The 27,689-nt window shown below is 36.4% G+C and overlaps 1 protein-coding gene across 1 annotated transcript; it reads right to left on the minus strand.

The window, feature by feature from the left end:
- Positions 1–1,339: 1,339 nt before the first annotated feature.
- LOC117656374 (organic cation/carnitine transporter 2-like) lies at positions 1,340–27,382 on the minus strand. The gene is made up of 10 exons (XM_034404540.3): positions 26,721–27,382; positions 14,328–14,431; positions 13,320–13,474; positions 11,596–11,767; positions 8,244–8,370; positions 7,813–7,913; positions 6,133–6,347; positions 4,752–4,934; positions 4,321–4,456; positions 1,340–3,324 (listed from the first exon to the last, which is right to left on the minus strand). The coding sequence occupies exons 1-10, from the start codon at positions 27,111–27,113 to the stop codon at positions 3,237–3,239; spliced, it is 1,674 nt and encodes a 557-aa protein (XP_034260431.2). The 5' UTR covers positions 27,114–27,382; the 3' UTR covers positions 1,340–3,236.
- Positions 27,383–27,689: the final 307 nt, after the last annotated feature.

Raw genomic sequence — 27,689 nt, forward strand, 5'->3', positions numbered from 1 at the left:
GGAACAACAGCTGATGACCTCCTACCGGTCCACAATAGAAAGCCTCCTCACTTATTGCATCACGGTATTGCACACTGGTCTGACAGCCGCGGATAGAAAAACTCTTCTAAGGCTCGTTGCCTTAGAAGAGTGAGGAAAATTCTCAGGGAGACTCTCACCCTGGTCATCACTTCTTTACCCTTTTACCATCGGGAAGGAGATATAGAAGTATAGCCAGCCGCACAAACAGGCTGAAGAACAGTTTTTATCCGTGGGCTGTCAGACTCCTGAATGAGAAATAACATCATAACTACGTAGTATGATGGACTGCAGGGCCAGCGCAATGTGTAACACGTTCACACTGGTGCAATAGGACTGGGTGTTTTGTTAATATGATTTATTGGGTTAGGGATTTTCTGTCTTCATTGTGAGTTGCATTGTGTTGGGGGGGGCTGCACTGAGGGAGCTCAACCAATCTCAACCAATCTCATTGTGCACTGACAATAAAGATTTGAAACTAATTGGCATAGAAGTTTACTGCATGAATGTGGATTATTCATTTCCATAGTAATTTACACAAAGGGCATTGACAATTCAGAAATTTTATTCTACTTTCTACACAAACAGGCAAATATTAAAAGAAAAATCAATCTTCATACCATACCATATTTCTTCATACCATACCTGCATTTCTACAGTCTCATTTTAAAAGGTCTCTCAAAACCAGAGACCTTTTGCAGAGAGTCCTGAAAAGAACTCTTAAGCATTGCACAGTACTGGAAGATGGACTGCTAGCAAGATCTGGATAAACCAGTCCTGCTCCAGGCCTCCATCCTTTTCCTGGAACTCACCACTAACAGTTAAAACAAGCACTGTACATTTGGAATCCAGAGGGGGAACATAACTCGTCTTGCTTATTTGTCTTCAATCACCCATGATGGAAAATGTGACCCAGAAAGTTTGATGGAAAATGATAGTGGAGGAGAATATTTGTAGCTCAGGACTGAAATGAGGGGTCCTTGGTGCTCTTTGAGCTTGGCTGTTTTCTTGCAGAAGTTTCATTACTCAAACCAGGTAACATCATCAGTGCTAGTGCAGGATCTATCACCACAGTGAAAAGTATAAATCCCAGTGTACGAATAAAACTCACAAAACCAACAACATTGTAATGTTTACAATGTTATTGAATTTAGAAAGTTCTGTACAGTTCTGGCTACTTGGCTGCTAAAAATTGCTACAGAAAAGAGCAGTGAAAATGATCAAGAACTTCTCTGATGAGGTTTTCCAAGTTTGAGATTTTTGTTTGTTTGTTTAGAGCAAATGTGAGAGATGTAGAAAACACTTTTAAAAGAGTAACACATTTTTCCAAGAAATAAATTCATTTTTATTTTGAATCAATGTGACATCCCAATATTAAAATATTTTATAAATAAACCATTTCAAAATTACTATTCAGGATTTGGTGAAAAAACATCTGATAAAATGCAAGTTCACATACAAAGGCCACAGACCTGGGAATATTTTTAGGCACATGAATCTGTCAAGAGGTTCGTTTATATTCTGTTATCTTTTTAAAAGAGTACGCTATTATTTTCTTTATAAACTTTATTGACTCTGTTAGTAGTCTGCCAAGCTGCAAGGCTGACAACCTGGTTTTCAAAGAAACATTGCAGGATACTTGTTGAAGAGATGAAATCCAATAGTCTCTTGAGGAAAACTAAGGTAAGAAAGGCTTTTAGAATACTAACGCTGAAAACCTATCATGTATCGCTGAGCAAGATTTCATTACGAGGTTTTCAAAACAGGTCAGATCAAGCAAGTAGTTCTAGCATGCTCTGCATGGTGCTACATCATCTAGGAGATACCTTTAACATTAACACAATAGTTACTGCCATGATAAGATGCTATGCATATTCTTACTGGGAAAACAGTGAGTTCAAGGAATTGGGTGTAGCAATTCGAGTACGGACAATCTACATTGCTTCCATACGTTTATTTGAAGTATTTATATCCTCTGTATCTACCAGAAGCAAAAGTGTTGATATATTTCAATATATTTATGTGTCACTTTTGCTAGAGTTTTAAAGCAACCAACAAATTATCACAGCAGAAGTACAGCTTGATATTACATCAGATTTATTAATCTGTGTAAAATTCATTGCACTATGCATTATAAAAATCATTTAATTTTTTAATAATATAATATGCAAATCAGAGTCCTGATTTAAAAGAAAAACATATAGATGCGATTTATAGTTCCCGGGATCTATGGTTAACATTTTTGTGTAGATTTGTTCTAACCGTATGATCAACAACCTTGTTTATAAATGCCATGATACTCATTTTAAATAGTTCTCTGCTTATTCCAAGAGCAACAGTTAGGTAAATTGAAAGACCCAGATTGGTATATTCCCATTAAATTAACACATTCTGCATTATAAAATATCTTTATTACATACCTGTATCATCTATTTTACGCAGAAACAGGACAAAACTAAAAAATTTGGAAATACAGATGAGCATGTGTTTCCAGTTTTTTAGCATCAGAGGAAATTCAATAAACAGTAAAATGAAAGAGTTAAAAATGCAATTTTTTGATAAAAAATAAACATGTCTAAATAAGGCAAAACATTATTCCCAGATGTAAACAACTGCATAAAGGTATCATTTAAATCTGCAGTAAAGAAATTAATTCTGCAAACAAAACTAACTTGCCAGTGTTTTGCATTAGAACATTTGTTTTTCCATTTCTAGGTCAAATGTGTTCATAAAAAAGAATCAGTTTCAATTTCTTTTCCTTTTATTGCATTCAGTCATTTGCATAATTATTTTAAGGTCTACTCTGCCAGTTTTTCTGTATCATTTCAAGCTTATTTTTTCTCTCAAGAAAAGAGGTGCAAAATCTCAAACTGGAGTGACAATATCTCTCTTACCTATTTAATTTTTGGCCACTATGTGTGGAAAAAGTGATATTAAGACATTTAACTTGCACCTTGAAGCATCTTTTAAAAATGCAGTCTCACAAAAAGGATAGTTGTTAATGTGTCCTAAAAGTGAACAAAATTCCATATTCAACACTGTTCCATGAAGCAGTTGCTGGCAAAAATCCCATACTGGGATAGATTGTATCTACATTCTCAAAATGAATGTATTTTTAATAAATATATTTACCATCTTAGGAAAAAAGTGGTTAGTCTTTTCTGGAAGCAAATTAAAGGAAATGTTCAAGGTATAATACTGTGAGCAATGCAGTTTCATCAGCATGTTGTGGTCTTTAGAATAACTGAATTCTCTTCTGTATGCTTTGTTCTATTTTGATGTTTCAGTGCTTTTATATTTTTAATTCTGTAAAAAAGCAAATGGAAAAAAAGACATTCTCATAACATAATCCTCCAGAATAATTTAAGCATATTTCAATTTCATATTTAAGAAATATGAAATTGTTCTTTACTATGCAGTAAATGTGTCTACATGCCTAGCTTCAAACCAACACTGCACAAAGGCATAAATGACAAAATGTGCATTATGAGGTCAGAAAGATAGTCATCCCTATCATATTTATGCTGAAACACTTTGTGCAAGTACATAAGGAGTAAAATTGTGCTATTGTGTAATTTCATTAAACTCTATTTTCACCCCTCTATGGAAGTCTATGGCTATGTCATTTGAAAAGCCTACTGTAGTTTATATAGGCTTATCATATAATACAAAAGTAGCATTCTAGAGACTTCTGGAAACTACCTAGACATTTTGGGTTTAGTGATTTGGAAAAGATGACAGAGATGATCTTGACAAAAAGCTATTGGCCCAGAATAGTTATACTCAGGAACAGAGTGAGCATGCTTTGAAAAATATATGGTTGCCTTGTTATGTTTAAACATGTCTTACATGTGCTCACCTCATCTTTTTCAGCTGTGAGGAACTTACTATAGACCTAAACCATGCTTTCAATCTAGGATAAATAATTACTGAAAATGTTGTTGTGAAATTGTTGTATAGCTTTAATTTACAGGACTGTGATTTGGTCTCAAAAAGTTAGAAAAGGGACAACTGGAATTTCTCTTGCGTATCGTAACTCTATTCCTTAGGAATTTAATAATAATTTCTTAAATGTTAATAATTTATAATTTACTAAACTTGTATGCTGCTAACTCTCAATGACTCCATGAATTTAGACTCAAATATTTCTCCTATTATATTATTCTTCATGTCATTCTTTTAACTATCCTAATATTACAATATTCTAGTATTTTCTGTAATAAATTTCAAATGCTTTCCCAAAATGATCTGCTGCAATATTAGCTGGGATTTCTGCTTATTTCTATTCTGCAACATCCTTACCCTTTAACTCTTAGCATCTGTTCAATAGTGTCCGGGAGAGGAGTGCCATAACTTTCTGGGAGAAACAGGGTCAGGATTCCTGCAAGCACAGTTAAACTTCCCATTAAGATGTAGGGAAGAAATCTATCATAGGCACCTAGTAGAAAGGAGAAGTAGCAATGAGTTACTCATGTCCAGATTGCTTAACAATTTACATTTCCTAATATTGTGACTTTGAGGTATGGTTTATAGATTTATTTGGATCTGATCTGGAAGATGATCATGACTTCCTCAAAATGAAGATCAGAAATGGAGATCAGCTTCTCCATCTCTATACATCTTTCCTAGCAGCAACATGTTATAAGTGTGTACACCAGAAACCAGTAAGCATTTGCTGTAATGCTAAAAAGCAGGACATATGATCTTGAGTTAGGAGAAAATAGGCAACTTACCAAGATATACAAAATAAGGCGAGAGAATGCTGCCAATTCTGGAGGCCATTGAACTAGCTCCAACTCCCATGTTTCTCACAATAGTTGGGTACAGCTCAGCAGTGTACACATAAACCATTGAGAAGGAGGCTGTGATCCCAAATTTTCCAATCATCACGAGGATGAGGGACAGAACACTGAGGTCTATAAGCAAGAGCCAAACAAAATGAAATTAAAGCTGCCAGTAAAACAATAAAACAATTGCCTGCCTTTTTATTCTTCTTCATTTATAGATAATCCTCACTTACCAAGTGCCTCATTCAACAACTGTTCAAAATTATGATGGTGTTGTCCCTAAGTAACCCAATTGCCACAATCACATGAATGCCATTACAGTCAGTGCACATTGCCCTGTGCCTGACCTGTTGTTTTTCTTTTTCCTTTCACTGTACAGCAGAGAGTGGAGAGAAAAGGATTACATGAGAGTAAGATGGCACACAGTGAGGAAAATACTGGCAGTGTGCTGAGCATGCTCACTGTTGCCAGTGCCACCGGATTGCTTTCAATGTGTATTCTCCATCATGGGCCTGCTTACTCTCTTACAATCTCTTTTTCTCCAATGAATGTAAATACGAACATTAATTCCCTTATTGCTAATTATTCCGGTGCCCAAGTGAGCATTCCAAAGGGCAGGGAAGTGATTAGGAGCCTGATTAGTTTTAAGCCAGAAACTGATTAGCTTTCAGCCAACTATCTCAGCGCTGTGGGTTGGGGGGGGGGCATTCCAAAGGGTGGGGAAATGGAGAAAAGGAAAGCAGTCATGGTCATGTGATTTTTCACTTAATGGTCATTTAGCTTAGTAATGGGGTTATCAGTCCCAACTCTTGACAGTTAATGAGGAATACCTGTATTTTATTATACTTCTATGGTATATTAACTATTTGGTTCTGCTTCAGGCAAGAGCCTACTTTACCAGATACATCTACTGAATTAGATTTTCTACTTTTTTTTTCTAATTATGAAGTGGAACATCAAATGCAAAACTAATATATTAGTGTTCAATTGCCACTACAGTAAAGAACAAATAAATAAAAGAAATCAGAATTATAGCACATTTTTTTTTATATCACTAGAGCAGGGGTGTCAAACTTGCAGCCTGCGGGCCAGATGCGTCACATGCTGGCCATGCCCACCCCCGTTTTAGCAAAGGGGGAAAAGTTGCAACATGTCACATGACATCGCGAGTTTGATACCCCTGCACTAGCAAAACAAAATGAACACAAAATGTAATAGGTCTGCAACATATCTCTGTGTATCATAGCATTACTATGGAATATTAAAAAGACTTAGTTAGCTATCCCCATGGATTATTTCTAAAAAATGTCAAGGAAAGCAATCTTACGTGCAGGCACGAACTGAATGAAAAGAAGAACACAGCCTCCTAAGAACAAGACTCCTGCCATTGAATAACGCCGGGGCAGATGCTGAAGGAGCAGCCAAGAGATAGTATAAGCTGGGACTTCAATTACTGCTGAAAGGAAACAATTGAGGTAGATGTCTCCATGCAAGTTAGGGGTATCCAGAGAGAGGCCAAAGTAGCCTATGGAAATCACCATCCTGAAAGACAGATCTAGGTGATAATAAACATACAGGGGCAATGACACTATTCTGCATGGACTTGAGCTGTGCCATACAGGTAGACTTTGCAACCAGTGGGCATTTATGACTGTTGCAGTCTCCTATGGCCACATATATTACCTTTGCGCACTTCACAGTCAGCTTCCAAAAAGCAAAGTCAATGGAGAATCCAGCAGTGAAATTGCAAGTCATATCCACATGGTGTCTCATCCAATGACCATAAGTGATTTGCTTAATGACCCCGGGGGAAGACAGGTTGTGAGTCTGTTGTGGTCATGTGAGGTTTTGCTAATGACTGCATCACTAGTGACAGAATTGCCAGTCCCAATTGTGGTTGTTAAATGAGAACTACCTGCATCTCTACTAGAGTGTTGCACTGACAGAATATTTATTATGTTATACACTTTGAGGTAATTTTCCATGTATGCACTTGTATTCCTTACTTTAGACCAGGGGTGTCAAACTTGTGGCCTGCAGGCCGGATGTGTCACGCACTGGCCACGCCCACCCATTTTAGCGAAGGGGGGAAAAGTTGTGATATGTCACGTGACAATGTGTCATTGAGAGTTTGACACCCCTGCTTTAGACTGTTGATACATTTTTATATTATTGGCAAAACAATTGCCTGTAAATTTCAGAGAGTAAATATTATTAAAATTTCTTTCCAGGGCTGTGCTCCAGTCATACAGAATAGGAAAGCGCCTTTCTCCCTTTGTTATGCACAGAAATCCAAGATGAGCACACAACCGAGTACTGGACATGTATAACTTTTGCTAAGGAGAAAAGATGATATAAATTGGGGCATGTGTGTGTGCATGTGTTAATATACATCAATCTTTATTACAGTCGTAAACCAGCATAAACAAACAATAATTATTCATAGCTCCATATCTACAAGGAATCCTTAGCTGAACTGTCAGCTGAGGTATAAAATGGAAGGCCGTGGGCATTACATGAACAACAGAGAAAGGTGGTTTCTAGAGGCCAGCCACATGCTTAACAATTTACATGCTGAAATAGTGTAACTGTAAAAAGAGGCAGAACGTGTGTTTTAGTATTCTTTCACATTCCAAGTCATTCAGAATACCTATAATTAGCTAACCAGGACAGACATAATAGTTTGTATGCGGAGAATTTAAACTTGCTCCTGGAAACAGTTCAACTAGGAAATCATCTGAGACTGACATACTCATATTAGGCAGAGAGATATGAAATCTCTAGAGTGGATGATATTTTGAAAGCTAATTTTCAAGGACAATGGTACTTGGGCTAATAAATGCTTAACATTTAGATCGATAAATAGATTTCCATGAGCAAGTCTAAGAAGTGTCCCATGCCCTTATTTATCTGCAAGTAAATAAAATAATTTCATGACATTGTCTTCTTGAAATCTGGACTTTGGAAATGTGGGCATTTTCTAGGAATTGATTTATCAGTTGCTTACCATAGAATCACAGACATGATAGTGATTGTTCGTATATTTTGGGTTCTCACTAGGTCCAAAATGCTGCAGGACTGCTGAACTTGGGAATTCAATTCTTGCAGCTAAATAAAATAATACATGCATATGAGAATCAAACGACACCTGTTGGCTTATAAGCAGATAACCTGCAAACATTACTTATTTGAAAAATACAGTATGTTAAGTAAACTGCTGAAAATTGCCACAAATGGCATTGAATAATTTTCACATAAGAAGTACCTATTTTAGAATCATGTCCCAGTATCATGTTATAGAATCAATAACCAGCAATTTCATGAAAAGGGTCTTGAAGGCTTTGGACTTATAGGACAGAATATTTTAATTCATGTTATTTTTGTCCAAGCACAGGAGCATAGCAATAAATTATTCACAGATTCAATACACATGGTTACCTCAGCAAGATCAAATATTACTTCGGGGGCTACAACATGGTTCCTTTCTGCAGCTTTACGAATGATATCCTCTGCTTCTTGAATCCTTCCTTGAGAGAGAAGCCAGCGAGGAGATTCTGGAATGTACCTACAAGTATTTCAATACGTCAACAGAATAACTGGAATTGCAAACCTGATATGATATACATATCACCAAATATTTTTCCCACGTTATCAAGCAAATACTATTTCAGGAAAAAAGATGTCCATTAAGAAAGTCTTTAGTCAGCTACGAATGCTTGGGTTAAAAATATATATACCGTCACATCAGAACTCTATCTTCAGGCTGGCCTGCTGCTGAGGGAGGCTGAGGCTGGATCAAAATGACCTGGAAGGAAACTAGTATTTTTCATCAGACAACTGCATTAAGTCCTCTTCTGAGTGAATGTTTTATGTCACATAGAAGAGGACTCTGAGAGAATTGCACAGCTCCAACTGGCTCACTGAAAGATTGCCTCTTCTATCCAGCTACAGGGCTCTGTGCCAGTGGGACTATTTCAGTTTTGCCTGCCAGAGAAAACTGGTTAACTGGGCATCCAGGAAGTTTTCCCTCAATGTCAATGTTCCCTTTTCTGGTCCAAAAATTACTGAAAGGACTGGTTGTCCTTAGTGGAGTATAGGGAAGAGAAGGATAACCAGGATGCCTCTTCTACTGAATTTTCTTTTTTCCTGTAAAATGTAAGTTGATTGTTTTGCTGATATGCTATTTAGGCATGAAAAATGCAAAGGTATAATAAGATCATTCGTTATTTTATAATGTCTGCAAATGTGATTTTTCTGGTTTACATCAGAAAGCTTTCAAAGGCATGAAAATGACCCACCGTACAGAGTGGACAAAAGTAAACAGGAGTGCAAGTAACACAGCATTACTTGCTCCTAATTTTAAAGGTGATGTGATGGAAACGTGACATTTGTGAGTTTGGGAAAAAATAAGCTCTCTGAGGAAAGGCCAATATAATAATAGAAACTCTGATCAGGCCTGTCGCTGTCCTGATGCTCCACCAATACCTTGGCTCTGATTGATTAAATTAGCTGCATCCAAGCATTTGAGATGGAGTGGCTAAATATATTTAAACTTGTTCTAGAAATAAAATAACAGATATCTCAAAATTTGAGGCACAGCGAGCAGGATTCTAAAGTATTTGATAACTTGGAGTATCTTCTCCAATTTTTAAGAGTACAATGGCACCATCTTGTGGTGTAATATTTTATATGCTTTTAACAAATTATCTGCACAGTTGTTCAATGGCAGCATTGTTACATAATAGCTTTTTTCTATTTTTTTAAAAACCGTTTTTTGGAATTAACTCTAAACTCAGAAGAATGATTTGATTGAAGATCCTGCTGAATAAACATTATTACAATGTATCTTCTACATCAAATTACTGCCAAATAATAAACAAACCAAGATAAAAAATCATAGAACTGCAAGAGATCTCAAAAGGTCATCCAAATCTGTATTCACAAAACACGCTTAATTAATTAGTTACAACCTACAATGCATTTACAGCATAGCTTAGTTTTTTTTAGAAAGTTTGGAAAAATGGATCCACTTGGTTAATTTCCAATTCATTATAGCAATAGCGATAGCACTTAGACTTATATTCCGCTTCATAGTGCTTTTACAGCCCTCTCTAAGTGGTTTACAGAGTCAGCATATTGCCCCCAACAATCTGGGTCCTCATTTTACCCACCTCGGATGGAAGGCTGAGTCAACCTTGAGCCAGTGAGAATTGAACAGTGATTATAGATAGTCCTCAACATACAACCATAACTGGACCTTGAATTTTGGTTGTTAAGTTGTTGTGGTTGTTAATTGAGAGGCCCACATGACTGCTTTGCTTAATGACCACAATCCTCGCTCTCTCAGTTGTGGTCATTAAGTAATCACGTGGGTCATTGAATGGATGGAGTGAAAGAACTGTCAATTGAAAGAGGGTAGGCATGAGATAGCCATGAGTGGAAAGGAACGTCTGTGGTGGGTTGGAGAAATGAAGCTCAGATCCCAAAGATCTGAGCTCCCTTTCTCCAGCCCACCACAGGTCTTCCCTTTCACGTGCTAGCCTTTCTACTCTTCAGAGACATCGCATTTGCTAGCTTTCTAGCCAGAAACATTGTAAGAGATGGCACTCTCCTTATGATTATCCTGAAAGTTAGAACGATCCTCTTTTTATCTTTCAGAAATATTGTGTTTGCTAGCTGTCTGTCTGCACCTCATATCTTAAGAGTTTGACACACCTGTCAGCAGCTGCACAAAAAGGCAAAAGTAAGTGGATCTGGGTCTGGTGGGGCAGGGAGAGGGACTGCCACACCAGATGTGGTGGAGCGAGGCCTCCTGTGTTACAGCAGCTTTATGAGTGCTGGCAAGACGGGTGGGTGGCTGAGATAGAAGGGAAGAGACATGAGGGTGGGTGGGTGGGGGTTGCAGCATCCCCACAGTTGTGTTTGAATTTCAAAATAGATCCTATGATTTTTTTATGTTACCAACCAGTATACTGTAGAAATATATTAATACAAAGGTTATTATTAGATACAAAAATTAAATGTGGAACACTGTTTTATTGCTAGATGGATAGTAAAAATGAACTGTGTATCAGAAAATACAGTATTTCAGCTGGACTTTTATACTTTTAAAATGTGCAGTGAGGACTGAATATCCTAGAGCAGGGCTGTCAAACTCCTGGCCCGCGAGCCGGATGTGTCACACGCTGGCCATGCCCAGTTTAGCGAAGGGTGGGAAAGTCCCGATACATCACGTGACGCCACCGTGATGACATGAGTTTGACACTCCTGTCCTAGAGCATGACTATTGCTTATTATTGTAAAAAATGCTGCTAAATCCTTTCTAATAAAGTGAGCATGAACCTAATCTGGATGAATAACAGATTGTGCTAGACCAAATTTGAGAGAAATGCACGTTTCCCAAGTCATTCTCTCTTGCGGGCCTTTTTCTTAGTCTGAAACTTTAGGGGAATGGGTCAGAAATTTAATGCACTAATGCTCTTCATTGCACAATTGCATTCACTTGCATTGCATTCAAATTTTAAATCTTTCTTAACAATGTAACTTATTTTTGTTTCCTTAGGAATCCAATCCAATTTAGTCATTTTTGTTTGGAACAGATTCATTAGCAAATAAGTAGCAAAATAATCACTTAGTACTACTGTTTCATTAATAAATCAAAAACCAATTATCAAGATTAGCTGGTACCCATTGTACCTTAATTATGTCAATTATCACAATTAACACAAAGGGTATTAGTTGTCATTAATTTGGGAAGGGCAATGGGGACTTCAAAATAGTAAACACTCACCACCACAATGGAAAATATAACAGCCCAGGAATAGTAAGAGCCATTAACAGCAATCGCCAGTCTCGAATGAAGTAAGCACCCAGTGGCAGCATCATGTAGCCAAATGCATAAAATATGCAGACACCTAATGTGCCATATATAATGCGGATGGATTTGCCAAGAATTTCTGCACCTGTTCAAACAAGGGAGAATGAATTAATACGTTTACTGTAATATACAAACCAATTATTTTATGTACTAAATATGGGAAAAAACTGATAAAAAATACATTGAACTGTTGCTTCTTCTGTGAGTTTATATGCAGGTAGCCTTCAACTTACAACCACAATTGAGTCCAATATGTTGTTAAGTGAGAAATTTGTTAAGTGAGTTTTGGCCCATTTTACAACTTTTCTTGCCATGTTTGTATAAGTGAATCATTGCGGTTCTTAAATTAGTAACATGGTTGTTAAGTGAATCTGGTTTTCCCATTGACTTTGTCAGGAGGTCGCAAAAGGGGATCATGTGAGTTTGGGACATTGCAATTGTCATAAATGTGAGTCAGTTGTCAAGCATGGTCAATGTAAATCATGTGACCATGGGGATGCTGCAAGGGTCGTAAGTGTGAAAAAATAGTCGTAAGTCACTTTTTTCAGTACTGTTGTAACTTTGAACTGTCATTAAATGAATTGTTGTTAAGTCGAGGACTACCTGTATGTCAACCATTCTTACTTGAGGGAATGCAGAATCAGATCTGAACTGGTACTTTGGAGCCAGCCTGAACACTCTTGCTCTACCTGTCAGCCACTCTTTCAAGGCACAACCTTTTGGTAGTTTGTATTATAGGTGCACAGAAAACTATGTACTTTGTGTTTAGAAGATAATATGCAGTGATAGCAGGTTGTGAGCATATATTACTACCATGTTGTCACTGATTCTCCAGAACCTGCAAAGCTACCGCATAAGCCAAGGAAAAGGTTCTTTAAGCAGTTGCTGACAGATATAGTGATGATACCCGTGCTGGATTTGAAACATGTTTTCCCACAGATAAATGCACTCACATACTTATATAGGGACAAATAAAGAGAGGGATAAGACATTCAGAGAAATTAACACCCTCTATAGGAAGATTCAGACATGGGAATAGAGGACGAAAGAAGACCCAGGTGCACATCTACAAACACATTCATAGGAAAGAGATGGAGGAGAGGAGATTGAATCACACAGATAAAAAACATTTTCCATAGGAGAAGAATTCCTCCTCTCCTACAAACCGTTGAGCAAGCTGTTAAAAAAATATTAATATTTAAATAAGGAGAAATAATCTACCATTGCTGAAAAATGACTGGAGAGGTTGAGAAGCTCACCAATTGGCAAGTGTATTATAATCATCAGGGCCATTAGTGAGGAATAAAATTGTTCCTTCCAGCTGACGTACACTGAATGTTGTTAATGCCCTTGCAGGAAGGATAGTGCATGGTCAAAACATCAGAAGAGTTTAAGGGTATCTCATATCAGATGCTCATTCTAGTTGTATACAACAAATATACATGTTAAATGCAAGTTTAAAACAAGAAGGTTGGCTACCAGTTCTACTTTTATCAGACACATTTTTAAATTATGTTCTGCTTAGCAATGTTGGAAATACTGTTGTGGAGAAGACAGAAAGAAACTAAAGATGCCCCTCACTGAGCCAGTGAGTCAGGCTATTGAGAATTTCTGTTTGCATAAAGACAATCACATACCAAGAACAAACGCTGCCACATAATTAGATATTTGACCCATTCCAACAATAAGAAAGAGAACAGAAAACATCTCCCAGCTTGTTGAGAAGACCTGGATAAAGCTAAAGGCAGTCTGGATCCCCATTGTTACAAACAGCACATTCTTCCGACCAAATCTGTAATGAGACAAAAATAATAACAAAAGCAAATCAGACGGCTAATAAACAAGAGTTTATGAAAAAAATGAACAGGCAGAGACCAGCTAATTAGCATCAGAAAGAGATGCCAACTTTCAAACATATGAACAATGCTATACATGATACAAATACATGAAGACAGCAGTGGAATCTTCTTATGAAATTTCAATAAAGTTTTAAAGGAAGAAAGATGATGATAAAGATTCTTCGTACAAGTTTAAATCTAATGCATACACAAAAAACATGAGGAAACAACAAATGGTTGGATTTTAGAACCTTAGAGCGACCAAAGGGATAGGAAAAGGAAAAATGGCATTCCTAGTGGCAGCCTCTTCACCCTGGAAACAGATTACACTCTGAGGTAAGGCTATTCTCCCTGCTTGATTGTTTGGAAAACAGAAGAAATACCTACATCTATGGAGATTCTCAATCATCCAGGTCATGATTGTTCCAAAGGCGCTTTTTCCAAAAGGCAATTGAGCAGCTTCTTTGATGAAAAGCAAAACATTCTCAAAGAAAAAAGCAAAAAAGCGGAAAAAGCACCTTTGGGACAACAAATACCAACCTTTTCTTCAAGTCTTTTGTGGACTTTTTACAAAACAGTACCAGATTTTAAAGATTTTTTTAAAAAAGATGCTAATATTTTATTTGCACACAAAAAAATTGTGAACTGCTGATGTAAACAGCATACCAATAATTATAAATGAATAAATGTTATCTAATTAGAGATAAATATATAGTGCTGGGGAAAAAAATGACATCCTGAAATATGATCCTGAATGAGTTGTGCATAAAAATAATAAATACAGAGCTTATCATACATATTCTTTACCTGTCTGAGAGCTGCCCAGATATAAAGGATCCCAACAGCACACCCACGAACAATAAGGAGACAGTTAGTGGTGCTTTCCAATCATTGTCACAAACAAGTTTCCACTGGAAAAAAAAAGAGGATTAGCATTTTAACTTGTTTTAAAATATCCGTTTTTAACTTATGATAACATTATTTTCCCAACAACCATTCCAAAACCTATTACATTATTAAAAATGTTTACAATTATTTATTATTCTCATTGTCATATGAAAACAATTCTCTTAAATTCTTATCTGTTAAGGCTAATTTACATTATGCATTCACAAAGTAGGGAGAGCAATTATACAAATAGTTAAATAAATATTCATCAGAATTTTGGGATGACGACGACAAATCAGCCATATATTGGTTATTCACACAAGGCCTTGGCTTTTAACCTCTGTTTGCTTTAAAACTGTTTAGTAGGTATACTGACCAAAATATTAGGGTAAAACAGTGTTCATCAACCCCATAAAAACTGCAACAACTACTACAGTGTGAAGTTTTTCCATTCATCTTTACAGGCAGCTATTTGTCTACAGTACTCCATTTTACCACCATCTCTCTTTTTTCCATTTCTCCCCACTTGAGTCAACCAACACAATGAGCAAATTCAAACTTAGGCTATCTATTTCATTCTCCCATGATTGATTGGTTTATTTGAGTTTTTATTTTTGTTTTGGAGAGGCTCTAGTACAATTATAACTAGCTATTTTGACTACATAAGTGCCAACATTTGAAGAAGCAAGACTGCTATTTGTGTAGATGTCACACACATAAATTATATAGCCTGCTGGTCACTATGAATAAGTAGAAATTTTCCATTTTGAAAATAAACTGAATGTTAATGCTAGGTTTCCTCATTGTTTTCATAACAACATAAGGAGTTAATTGCTAGGCATAGCACACAAGCAGTGTTAATGATAGCAGAAATCAGTACTACATTTTGTCCCACACTTTCAAGCAGTTTCTAGTGGTCATTTTAAGTCAGGTTTTTAAATGCCCAGAAGAGCAAAAGCCTTTTATTATGTCTAGTTAAAGCACTTAGTTTTGCACAAGAACAGAAAATGAACCAGATGGCTAATTTTTGTGAACTGTCTATACTGTATTAAAATCACCTTTGAATGACATTTATTTGGCAGACACAGATCAGATCAGTGCAGATAAACAAAGGATTAAGAAGAAAAAATGAAATAAAACATGAAATGCTGTAACCTGAGGCCATTTTTTTACAATATTATATGACATATACAACTTATTTAATTTTGGCTTTGCACATGGTGTGAATATAGCCAATTAATTCACAGACCATGTTAATGGCTTTATATGTTCTAAAAAGCCAACCAATTCTAATTTATTCAATAAAACAAAATTAAACAAACTGAGACTTGGCTTGGTACAACATGTGGATTCAATCTATGGTATATTCCTAGTGATTATAAACTGCAGTAGAAAAACCAGCTTTTATAATGTCACAAATTATCATCTATTGTCACATGAATAAAATGTAAATACTGAATATTCCAGAATGAAACAAGCAAAATGGGTTAAATTGTACATTGTTACTTGATTCAGTTCCCCAATTTCGAAGAATAGGTGGAAATAATAAATATTTCTCTGACAAGATTTTACAAATATCTTTCAGAACAGCAGAACTCCATCACTTTTATCATCCTGGGACTGACTAGCGGAACAATATTAATTACCATTGAAGTTATTTTTGCACACGGAGATTCCACCACTACCATGCAAATGCAGAATTATACTATGACAGAGAAATGTTGCTTGGACTGAATACACTACTGTGTAGCATATCAGCTCAGGCAAGAATTATTTTCATTCTCTAATGCTTTCCAAGATAGGTTACTGAAGGTCACTGACCTAGGCTGCCCACTTATTATAGTACTATATTTAATATTACTTTTTTAGACACAATACACAAGATATAGAAGATTGTAGTAAAAGAAAACTTAGCCATAGTTCTCAAATCTTCATTTACTAACACCACTGGTGTTCTGAAGGGACTTGAAGACCTGGCTCTTTCCCTAGCATTTAGCAAGAGTAAGCCAAGCCCCTTTGGATAGTCCTTTTTTTTCTGTTCGTATCCAATTTCTGTGATATTTGCTATCATTTATTTATTTATTTATTTATTTGTTGTAATTGTTTAAAAATGTTTTTACTTGTGAACTGCCTAGACTTGGTGCGAGTTGGATGGTACACAAATTTAATAAATAAACTAACAATTCAAAAGGGCTAAATTCAGAGATGACGCACAGGAGTATGCAGGTCAGTCAGTCAGCCCATCAATCAATTTTATTGCGGTCTCAGGGCCAATCAGAACACAAGATTCATCTTCTTAGTCAGGAATTCAATAATGACAGAGAAGGAGGAGGACACTGAACAGTTGAGGTCATATTTAACATAGTATGTAATGGCATGACACCAAAATGTGAGGTAGATTACTCAGCATGTGATATTCACTTAGCCTAGCAAATACTTGGGGATTATATTTATAACCTCCAACGACATTCAAATGAAGTAAAATGTATCCAAGAATATTTGGTGACAGAAAAAGTGTGTTTAATTTTGCTTTTTTATAACCTTTTAAAAATACAAATAAGGTGTTTTTTTTTCAAATGTGATATTTGATTCCACTCCCCCAAACACTAGGGGAAAATACTTTCTATGGACTCAGTTGGATTTTGGAGAAATATTTGTTGACTTCCTTGTTTTTGACAATGTATATGATAATGGGCTGAAACATGTTCATCTGTGGGTCAGTTAATAATACAATCTACTAGATCATTGCTTCTGCAATGAAAAAATGCATTTAAAATAAAATTCACTTTTTGGAACCGAAGATGAAACAAATCTGTTTGACTAAAAATGTGAGGTAAGGAAAATCTCCTGCATCCTGCTTATTTATTTATCAAATAATTTTTATCAAATTTATCAATTTTTTAATCAAACTTATATAGCTACCCAAACAAATATACATACCACTTAATCTTTACATCAGAAATGGGCTGTATGTGACCCTCCATTTAATGTTCAAGTCCCATCAGCCTTAGCTAGAATGCTAATTGGGAAGACAGAAGATATCAAAACTCCTAAGTAGTCCAGACAAAGAAAGGAGACTTGAAAATGGTTAAGACTATCAGCTTTTCTCATCTCATCCCAAAAACAGCTGTTGAAAAGCAGCTGTAGAGGTTTTCAACTTTTCTCTCTTTCTTACCGTTTTATGTAGAGCTGTGGGATTTTGGTTGTAAAGCTTTTAAATAGTATTTTTCATCTGTTTTCAGGAATTCTGAACTGTAGAATGATTGTAAACTGCTTTCAAACACTTTTGGAGCAAACTGAGAAATGAAAACAGTGGTCAACTGGAGATGCCTGCTAAGATTTTAGTGTTCAACATTATTTTTCTTGTTTATCAAACAGCTTCAAAGAATCTCATAAAATTCTCAAGTGAATAACAGATATAAATGTGTCAGTCTGCTCTAGGTTAACTGTCAGGTTCATGTGGAAAATGCAGATTGTACACATGCTGGTCTATGACCAAATAAAGAAATGTGTCTGTGTGTGCGCGTGTGTGTGCAGATTGTGCTAACAACACCACAAACCAATTATTTCAGTGTTAAATGCAATTGAACTTAATTGGCCCCTCTTAAAAGAATGCTCATAGGAAACCTAAAATATGGACACGCTAACTGTCTTATTGGGTCAGAATTTATATCCACTGTGTTTTATTTGTTGACATTTTTAAATTAACTGAATGAACAAGTATTATCTAATATGGGTACATCATGTATACTTTTGAAGTTATCAGGAACTTGACAGAACACTTATTTGAATCAAAATCAAAGATATAATGGCCACCCAAGCTGAAAAGTTAATAGTTCCATGATTAAATGACATTCAATTTAAAACAAACTATAATCTTTTAGTTTTTAACAAATCTTCTAACTAGAGCATGGCAAACTTTCCATGGGGGTAATGAACAACATTTGTTTACTGTTAGTAAACATTAGTAAAACAGTGGGATGCATCACATGTTCCCTATACTGGAAAGTTGTAAGAATCACAATGTACATCAGTGCTCTAATCTGCAGAGGCACATGTGATTAATGATCTTGCAGTCTTGGCATAAAAGAGTACACTCCAGAATTGAGCACTGTCTCAGGACTGCAGATTTATTACAAAGATAAATTATTACAAACAGCAAAGACAAAATCCAAATCTGCTCAAATGGATACCAGAAACAATTGCAGCTGCTTTTCAATAAATATAGTTAATTTTTAAATCTGTATTTTCTATTTAGCCACTGTCTGGAATTTTCTGAGAAGATTAAAAAAAAATTAAACATCAGAAAAGGTAAAAAAACAAAACAAACAAAAATCTGGTTGAATAAGCAAGACAGGTCAAAGAAATGTAATAAATATAAAAGTCTTAATCCTGGTACAGGTAGTCCTCGACTTATAACAGTTCATTTAGTGATCGTTCAAAGTTATTTTTATTGATTTATTGTTGCTTTCATCTTACTTTTAAGTAATATAAAACCTGCCCAAACATTGCTGCTATAGTATGAATCTAGAAAATGCACTGCAATATGCTATTAGTGGGAAAATGACCAATATATTTTAATAATCCAGCTAGAGTCAGAGTCTCAGAGTCTTTCTAGCTCTTACAGGGTAAGAGCTAGAAAGATGGGCTAGAGAAATCACAGATTAATTGGAATCAACAGAAACATTTGGGACAGGAAGATGAAAATCAAAAGGCCAGAATCAGAATAATAGTCAAAGGCAGTTTACAAGGACAAAACATTAATACTGCACTCACACAACAAACAGTTCGAAGTGAGAAGTTTGCTTCTAAGGTCAATTGATAAGATGAGGTACTTTTTTTTTTTTTAACAAACCTTAGCCAGTTGTCTGCCTTAAAAATTACAGCTCTGTAGAGCAAAAGGTAACATGCTTGCTGATAGCTGCTCTTTTTTAAGTCCTTACTTGGCATCTCACAGAAATTGGAATTTAGAATTTCAATTTACAAAGCATGTGTGTAATCTCCAAGCAATGACATTATTTAAACATGTGTATCTTTGTGTTTGTTAATATTTATAAAGACTATTAATAATGCCAATAATTAATCTGCGAAAGTCATTTTGAAAATGTGTAGAATATTGCTTTAAGGCTTCTGGATTAATATTGATTGGATTAATAGAAAAAATGAGGATTCTTCATCAGGATTCTTAACTAAATATATAGCATTTATTTTCTTGAATAAGCCCTAGGTTTTGCAATACTGAAAAAATAGAAGCTAAATAAATATAAGTTACATGAAGGTAACTATATTATTAGTTGTTCATTAATGTGAAAGTATGAAGTAGATCTCTGCTAGGAAAATATTAACAGCTTCATTCCACTGAGAAGTTTACATATTATTCTAAGTATGTAAGGGAATCTATCCCATGAATTACTTAGAAAGTCTCTTAATCCCAAACCATGCTTACATGAATTTCTTTGAAAAATGGTAATTTCATAGATTGAAGGCTTTTTCAACCTTGAGATTGTGTTTATATTACATTTCTAAATCCTAAACAGACAGGTCACTTCAGAAGAATGCCAGATAATGAAAGATGGCAACAAGGCTGAATTCTCAACAAAATCCTATGAGACACTACAAGGCAAGAAAACTCAGTGACAGAACCGTCTTGGGATTTCTGGGGAAGCAATGGTGGTCTGAAGACAACTCTGCTGAGAATGGAGCCGAACATCTACAGCACAATGAGAAGTCAGTGAATGGATCAGTTCCTTAAGAATTCTTTTCTGATAAAGGAGAGGATTAGATTGCCTACAAGTGCTCTGTACAATGGTTCCGAGGGGGAGAAGACAAGAAGACAGTTGAGGGTTTTAGAGCGCTGGGAGCTGAGGGATCATCATGGATTGGAGCCATCAAAAAGATACTGGATTCACATACTTCTGTTCTTAATCACTTCTGGAAATTGCTTGTTAACTGTGTATGTGAGTATATAATAATAATGAATAGAATAGAATGGAATATAAACATAATACAATTAGAATAGAATAGAATAGAATAGAATAGAATAGAATAGAATAGAATAGAATAGAATAGAATAGAATAGAATAGAATAGAATAGAACAGAATAGAATAAAGAATTTTTGGAAAGACAAGTCTTATCACATGGGGTGAATCTCCTTCAATCCTTGATGAAAGCAAGTTTTATGCAAGGACTTTTTAAAAAGTTATTTTGGAATAAACAGCAAAAGTGGATTAGAATGTTGATCTGAAAAGTTATAAACAGATTAAGGAACCAGATGGATTTGAAATAAGATTTTCAAATTAATTAGGAAAATATTTCCTGGGAAAAGATTGTGAATTAAACAATTAAACAAAAAGATGATAAGATGGGACTTTGATACTTGGACACTAGAAGGAACCCAAAGGAACTAGATTTAAAATCAAACCAGCTAAATTCTTAATAATTAAAAGAAAAATGTAAACAATAAATCAGAAGAATTATTTGGATAACTTATCTTTGTCTTACAAAAGAGATGGGATAAACATATGAAGAAATTCCTGACAAAAGACAAAGAGAAACTGAAAAGCAATCACATGTGGGACATTATACTTGTTGTTTCTGTTAACTCTTAATGGATTTTTCTTGATCAGGACATTCAGTCCTCATCCTGAGGATTTTTCAGAGCTTTACAAATTTGTTTTAGATAAGAATATCTGCTGGTCTCCTTTAGAAATAAGGCTTAGAGGAGTTCTCTGACCAGGCAAAGATGGGTTGTAGGGAATCTAAGTGGAAGTCTGAACACAAGATGACTGGAAGATGACTGGAATTCCTGAGATCCAATTTACATATCCTTTCTCTAAATCCTGTGATGTTATGATAGAAAGAGTTTGGAAAACTGGGGTGACATCTTACACTGTATGTCTAGAAGAATTTCAGATTCCTATCACTTATCCTTCAGAACCAATGGATATTTACCGTGATTGGATAGATGCTTATGAGGCAGTAATCAATAACAGCAACTGTAGTGGAGCTTATTGGAAGTTAAATAATGTTTCTTAATTCATTTCATAATACATTGGAGATACAGCTGAAATGACTAGGAAATTGGTGACCTTATATTTAAATGCAAAATTCATATTAGAAATGTAACTTGTTTTCATTTGGTACCTAAGAAGGCCACATGACCATGGAGATGTCTTCGGATAACGCTGGCTCTTCGGCTTTGAAACGGAGATGAGCATCGCTCCCTAGAGTTGGGAAAGACTAGCACATATGTGCGAGGAGAACCTTTACCTTTAAGAAACTTTTACTGAATACATAATGAGAAGAGATTACAACTGCTTTTCTCATATAAATCACATTTATTTCTATAATGTTCAGTACTTTTGAAGCATAGGTTTTAAGAGAGATACAAGTGGAGTTTGTTACAGAACTGCAGTCCAAAAATATTTAGTCTTTAATCTTTAGAAATTGACGGCTGAGGAGTATGAGCAGGTTCGGAACACTGATCTGATTTGTAGATTCATCCAAGTTATGTTTTAGTTAATGACAGTTTACTGAATAAACCACAATTGGCTAGCTTCATGGAACATGCTAAACCATAAACCAGTTTACAAATCAAAATTCTAGGTTTATATAAGAAACCAAGGCATAATGTGATGTGGTCAGGATAAGTGTATATATTGTGTGAACTCAGATACTGTGGTTTATTCAATGCACTGTGGATAGGTGAACAATGGCTTAGAATAGTGTGTGAACCTGATACTCTATCACATAACTCATCCCCAAAAAGGAGGCATTTCCAAATAAATGCTAGAAAATATAGAATGGGGATTTAAGAAATGGAATGCAATTTACACCAAACTTAAGCATTTCCCCCCTAGATTTCATGGAAGGCTCATTCTCAAGGAGAGATCAACCTCTGATAAAATGACAAGGGAAGCTAAAACATGCAGCTCAGCTGGAAACAAACTGGCAAGAATGAATCAACAGATTAAGAGTTAAACAAACGTAAAACTAGAATTGAAAAAGTGGGTGAAAGGTTATACGTACAACTTACGCAACTTCTTCAGGAACATAACAGCTTATATTTTAAAAGCGGTTAGAGTCAATAAAACTTTGCCAATGAAACACCAATTATAACAGAGAGTAAGAGAAGGGGCAAATAAGCTTCTGCCAAACTTGTGACTGGTGAGAACACTCTTTGAACATATTATTTTTCAGTCTTTTAATCTAAACCACTGAGGATTAATTAGTAGTGTTCATTATTGTTTTATTATATTTTACCATTGCTTCTCTTTTTGTCTTTTTGTGTGAAGTCACAACCACACAGAGATTTTAGAAAATTGAACAAAATAATTTTATTAATTAAAAGCAAAAATATTGTTTGGCAGGAAGAAGTATGGTGCCATCCAACCATCCATCCACACACACACACACACATATGCTTAATTATGAAATCCCACCTACTAATTATTGAATTTGTGAGTCGTTCATATCTCAGCCCATTATATATTGCTAAAATTATTTTATTCATTTGATTGTTTGCAAACCTTCAATTCAGTGAAATGGTGTGCTATAGGGAAGCAATTTTTTAATCAATATCCCTCAAACGGTCTAACACAGAATATGTCCAAAGTTTGGGATCCATGTCTCCTATTGGATTGAAATTTGGCAAAGTTGTCCCTGCTACAGTCCTGCAGTCATCTGATCTTCATTTACAACACTCCCTGCTAGCTTCCTACAAGGAAAGTCAAAGAGGAAGCTGGCAGTAAGTCAGAAGTTCCTCTGCTCCTACTGCTTTTTTGCCTGCCCATGGTTATTCTGCTTCTCTGTTTAGGTAAGGAAGTGTCCCTGAAATAATGACCCAGCTGGTCACGGGTTGTCTCATATTCAGGGTGGATTTGATTTAAATCGAGTCGATTTAAATCATGATTTAAATCATGATTTAAATCACTAGTAAAAAGACTTGATTTAAATCAACTCGATTTAAATCATAATTTTTAAAGAGCAACTGTCATCTCTGCTACTCCTTTGACCCGCTGTTGACTCACCGATAGTCCCAGTATTGCAGAATATACAGCCTTGTGCTACATAACTAAGCTCCATTTCATGCTGAGTAAACTAAATTATTTATGTATCTTAAATAGAAAACTATCTTACGATAGATTTTTACCCCAAAAGTTTTTTATTAAAATAAATTCAATAAAAATCAAAAAAATCCGATTTAAATAAAAAAAAATCGATTTAAATAAAAAAAATCATTGATTTTTATCCACACTGCTCATATTCAATAAAGCTGAGATATCCAGCATCTGATCTATAAAAATAAATAGGGTGACACATCTTCTACATCTAATGGAACACCTAACAGGACTGTGGAACATTTTGGAACTAATTCAGAAAAAACAGTGTACAAACATAGGACTTGTTTGTAATTCTTAAAAGAGCTGAATTCTTTCTCTTTGCAGCTGTTACATGATTCTGGCAAAAGATACAGCTCTTTAAAGAGCAGTAAACAGGCATTACATTCATCTCCTATGCACAGCAAAGCTTCTGACTGCCCTAATACATAATATTTAGTAGATTTTTATCCCATCCGTATCACTTTATAACTAACTTAAGGCGGTGAACATACCTAATACTCTTTCCTCATCCTATTCTCCCCATAACAACTCTGTGAAGTGAGTCGGGCTGAGAGTGGCTGGACCAAAGTCACACACCTGGCTTTCATGTTTTAGGCAGTATTAGAACTCCTGTAGTCTTCTAGTTTCTGGGCCAGTATCTTAATCACTATACCAAATAGGCTCTCTGTAATTTAGGAGCTCATATGGACTAAATGTTGATCTTACTATTTGGTAACCATAAATGGGATTACAGTCTAAAAGGATTATTTTGATAAAGGAAGGTGTAATATTTTAGTCTCAGATTTAAACCTACATTCAGGGAAGAGTTGTGGCAATTCTATGACCTATTCAATCTGTGCAACTTCCTGGAGAAATTTATTCAACAAGGTTTGTTTGAACATTATCTAAAATTCTAAACAGAAAAAAAGGCTTCAAAAATTTGGGCCAGATATTGAATTAACAGTTAATATTGTGAGTCTCTATAGGTGAAAAAGCTGGGGTGGGGCTTTACTTTTTGAATTGGAATTTGTCAAAGTATGTTTACAAAAAGCTGATTTCAGAATTTGGAGCTATCATTGAGAAGATATTCTAGGCTCTGGCCCTCTTACGTCTGATGTAAAGGAATCATGAGCATCTCCATAAGTACTGCATGGACAGGACAGGCCAATTCTGCTTGGAGGAGATGATTGTGATGTTTTCTATTTATTTGAATTTATTAGCTGCCCAACTCCAATGGACTGGACAGTATACAAAACTGGAAAATTCATAAAAACAGGTATAAAAGCAAACCAATGAACAAATCAAGCTAAAATAATCTTATAAACAAATCAAACAAAAAGGTTACTCTGAATTGTGAGGCAAATTCTACAACCTAACTTCCAGAGTTAGATTCCAACAGGAATGTGAGTCTTTCTGGTGCACATATTTGCCTAAAGCAGATTATTTTACTACTCGATGAATAAAATTAATGATTGGAATAGGATGATCTTCCCCCATACCTCAATATATTTATCTGGATCTTAAGATCATATTTAAAGAAGTTTATTCATCTCTTATAGAATGATATGGATGGCTGCCTAATAAGCAGTCTTTTTCAGTGCTGACATTCTTTTCAATTCTGATCTGTTCAAGAGCAACTTTTTAAAAAATGATTTAAAGTTTTAAAAAATATGATTTAATGCTTTTTAGGTCTTCTATTCAGATCTTCTATTTTAGATCTTGGGTGGCTAGACACACTTTGAAGGCCACCAAGGGAACTTACTGGTAAAGTACAGTACAAAAACACTATAAATGTATAAAATAGAACTGCTTCATTACCAGAGAAAATCTATTCAGGAGGATTTATATACATATACCCACACACACACACACACACACACACATGACAAGAACTATATTTTCATTGTCGCAGATTTACAATTTATTTAAAAAATATCTATGAGTAATCAGTTACTCTACTAATAATTGGAATGTTACTTAATGCACAACGTCACTGAAATCTATGCACTCACTAGAATTTATCTAGTAGCCTTCATCTCCAAACACCCATCAAGGGAGAAAGGTGTATGTTTGTGTAATCTTGACCTTAGTTATCTTGAAGTTCCAGGCAATCATCCTTAAATTACTAATACAATCTTCTGCCATAAATCTGCATAATTTGTTTTGTCAGAAGTGTAACAATTACTTTTAAACCCAATATTAATTGCAAACATACAACTGTTGTAATTGAATTATAACTTGTTTCTATTTGACAAATTAAAAGGAAGGTATCTTAATACATGTGTGTGCAGCTTAATGTATTCTACAATGTAATGTAAATACATAAATCATAAGGAAGCCAAGATGAGAAATACAGTATTTCCATTATTCCACAGCGCTCACAGGATTGTGTAATATACTTCCCCCCTTGTAAAATTCACAACTCTATAAAAATAGTTTTCAGCTGCCTTATGGGATGAAACTTGAAAGACATTAAAAGATGAGGCAAACCCTTCCCAGCCTCTATTCCATGCCTGAAGTAGTATGAGATTTATACCTTATGTATAGAAGAGGAAAAATAACAGGCAACAACAACTGAGAGGCAATGGCTGCATTAATTCTGTGGAATGGAAATAGCCTAATTTGTTAAGAATGCTATTTGAGAAAAGTAATGATGAATTCCAAGGGCAAGTGGAACGTTCAGAATTCCTGAATTTTATTGGAAAATTTTAAATATTTGAGAATCCTGCATTCTATAAATTTGTGTGCAAGACACGGGGTGGGGGTGGGGGTTGGGGAACCAAATTAAGTCAGCATACTTCAGCCTGAGGATAATAGGAAGTTGCACAAAGTTACCGTAGTCAGACTTGCAACCCTGTCAAGATCGGACGCGGAGGGTGCAAAAAAGCTGAATGGAGAAGGAAAAGTCACACTCATCTACCATCCGATTTTTATTCCATCTCGTTGTTAAGAAGCTCGAGGAGGCGATAACTTTTCCGACCCCCCCCTCCCCTAACACACCCACGTCTGCCCTTGCGATGCAGCCTCTAAGTCACCCTACAAATGTCAGGCTGAGCGGGGACTGAATCCGAGTTTCTCTCCTCCGAAGCTAATATCTCCCAACACCGCCCGGTTGATGTTGATCTCTTGGGAGGCCGTCACGCTGCCGAGCCCCCTTCCTCTACCTCTCCCCCCCCCCCGCAGCCCCAAAGTCAGCACGCACCTGCCTACCTCGGTGACAATGGTGTTGTCGTAATACTCTCGACTGAACTCCCAGCCGTCCAGGCACTCCTCCTGCCCCACCTGGCTGAGATTGACATCGCGGCCGGGCTCCAGGTTGCCGGCCGAGAAGTTGAGCAGGGCCTCCAGACTGTAGCGGCTGCACTGGCTCCGCACCTGCCGCCCGCCGCGCTTCTCCAGGGGGATGCTGGCGTTGAGCCACGCCGCGCTCAGGTTGACGTTAGCGGGCACCCGGCACCAGTGCTCTGGGGTGGCGGCCAAGAAGACAGCCGACAGCCCCGTGTAACCGTTAGGGATGATGCTGGCGCTGAGCAGGAAGAAGATGAGGCGTTGGAAGGGGCCCCATTCGCCCAGAAAGGCGGTGGCCTCGTCGTAGTTGAACATAACTGGCGACAGGCAGGCAGGGCGAATGCAGAACGGCTGCCAAGGAACGGCCGCGACCCGAGACGCCGCTCTCGTTAGCAAATATAGCAGCTCCTGCTGGCCGGGCAAAAGAAAACCCAGCCGGCCGCCGGCAGTAAATGGGAAGAAGCAGGGGCCGGTTCAGGAGGCTGGTTGTGGGTGTGGTTTGTACACAAAGGGCTGGAGCGCCTCGCTCGGCCCGCCGACGAAACCCGGCCCGCGTCTCTCTCCAAGTTCCCGCGCGGAAGAAAGGGAATCACCGCCCGCCTCTTTTCGTTTGTTTTTTTTTTTTTTTAGGCTGAAGGGCTTTGAGTTGATTATTAAACTCCGCCCCGGGAGAGCGAACGCGGAGAATTTTGCTTTAAATGTTAAAAAAAAAGACAAAAACAAAAACAAAAATGTACATTGCTGTACCCATTGGTGGGTAAATAGGGGAGCTGTTCGGTTCAGGTTTCTCTCTGAGATGGCAAGCAAACTTTTTAAACGGCTTTTTTTTTTTTTTTTAGCATGTCCGCCTTTACTCTGACAGGCTGATTGTGTAAAACGGATGCAGGCACA

The sequence above is a fragment of the Pantherophis guttatus genome, chromosome 2, assembly GCF_059756535.1.
Source record: "Pantherophis guttatus breed Tessera chromosome 2, ASM5975653v1, whole genome shotgun sequence".
NCBI lineage: Eukaryota > Metazoa > Chordata > Lepidosauria > Squamata > Colubridae > Pantherophis > Pantherophis guttatus.

What these genes read in the sequence shown, in the direction of transcription:
- LOC117656374 (XM_034404540.3), bottom strand. Translation starts at nt 27,113, where the DNA reads ATGTTCAACTACGACGAGGCCACCGCCTTTCTGGGCGAATGGGGCCCC. An exon ending in TGTGGCAGCGTTTGTTCTTG is followed by an intron (nt 11,768 to 13,319) that starts GTATGTGATTGT and finishes TTGTTTGAACAG; the next exon opens with GTGCAGAAATTCTTGGCAAA. An exon ending in ATCATGTCTGTGATTCTATG is followed by an intron (nt 6,348 to 7,812) that starts GTAAGCAACTGA and finishes TCTGTCTTTCAG; the next exon opens with GATGGTGATTTCCATAGGCT.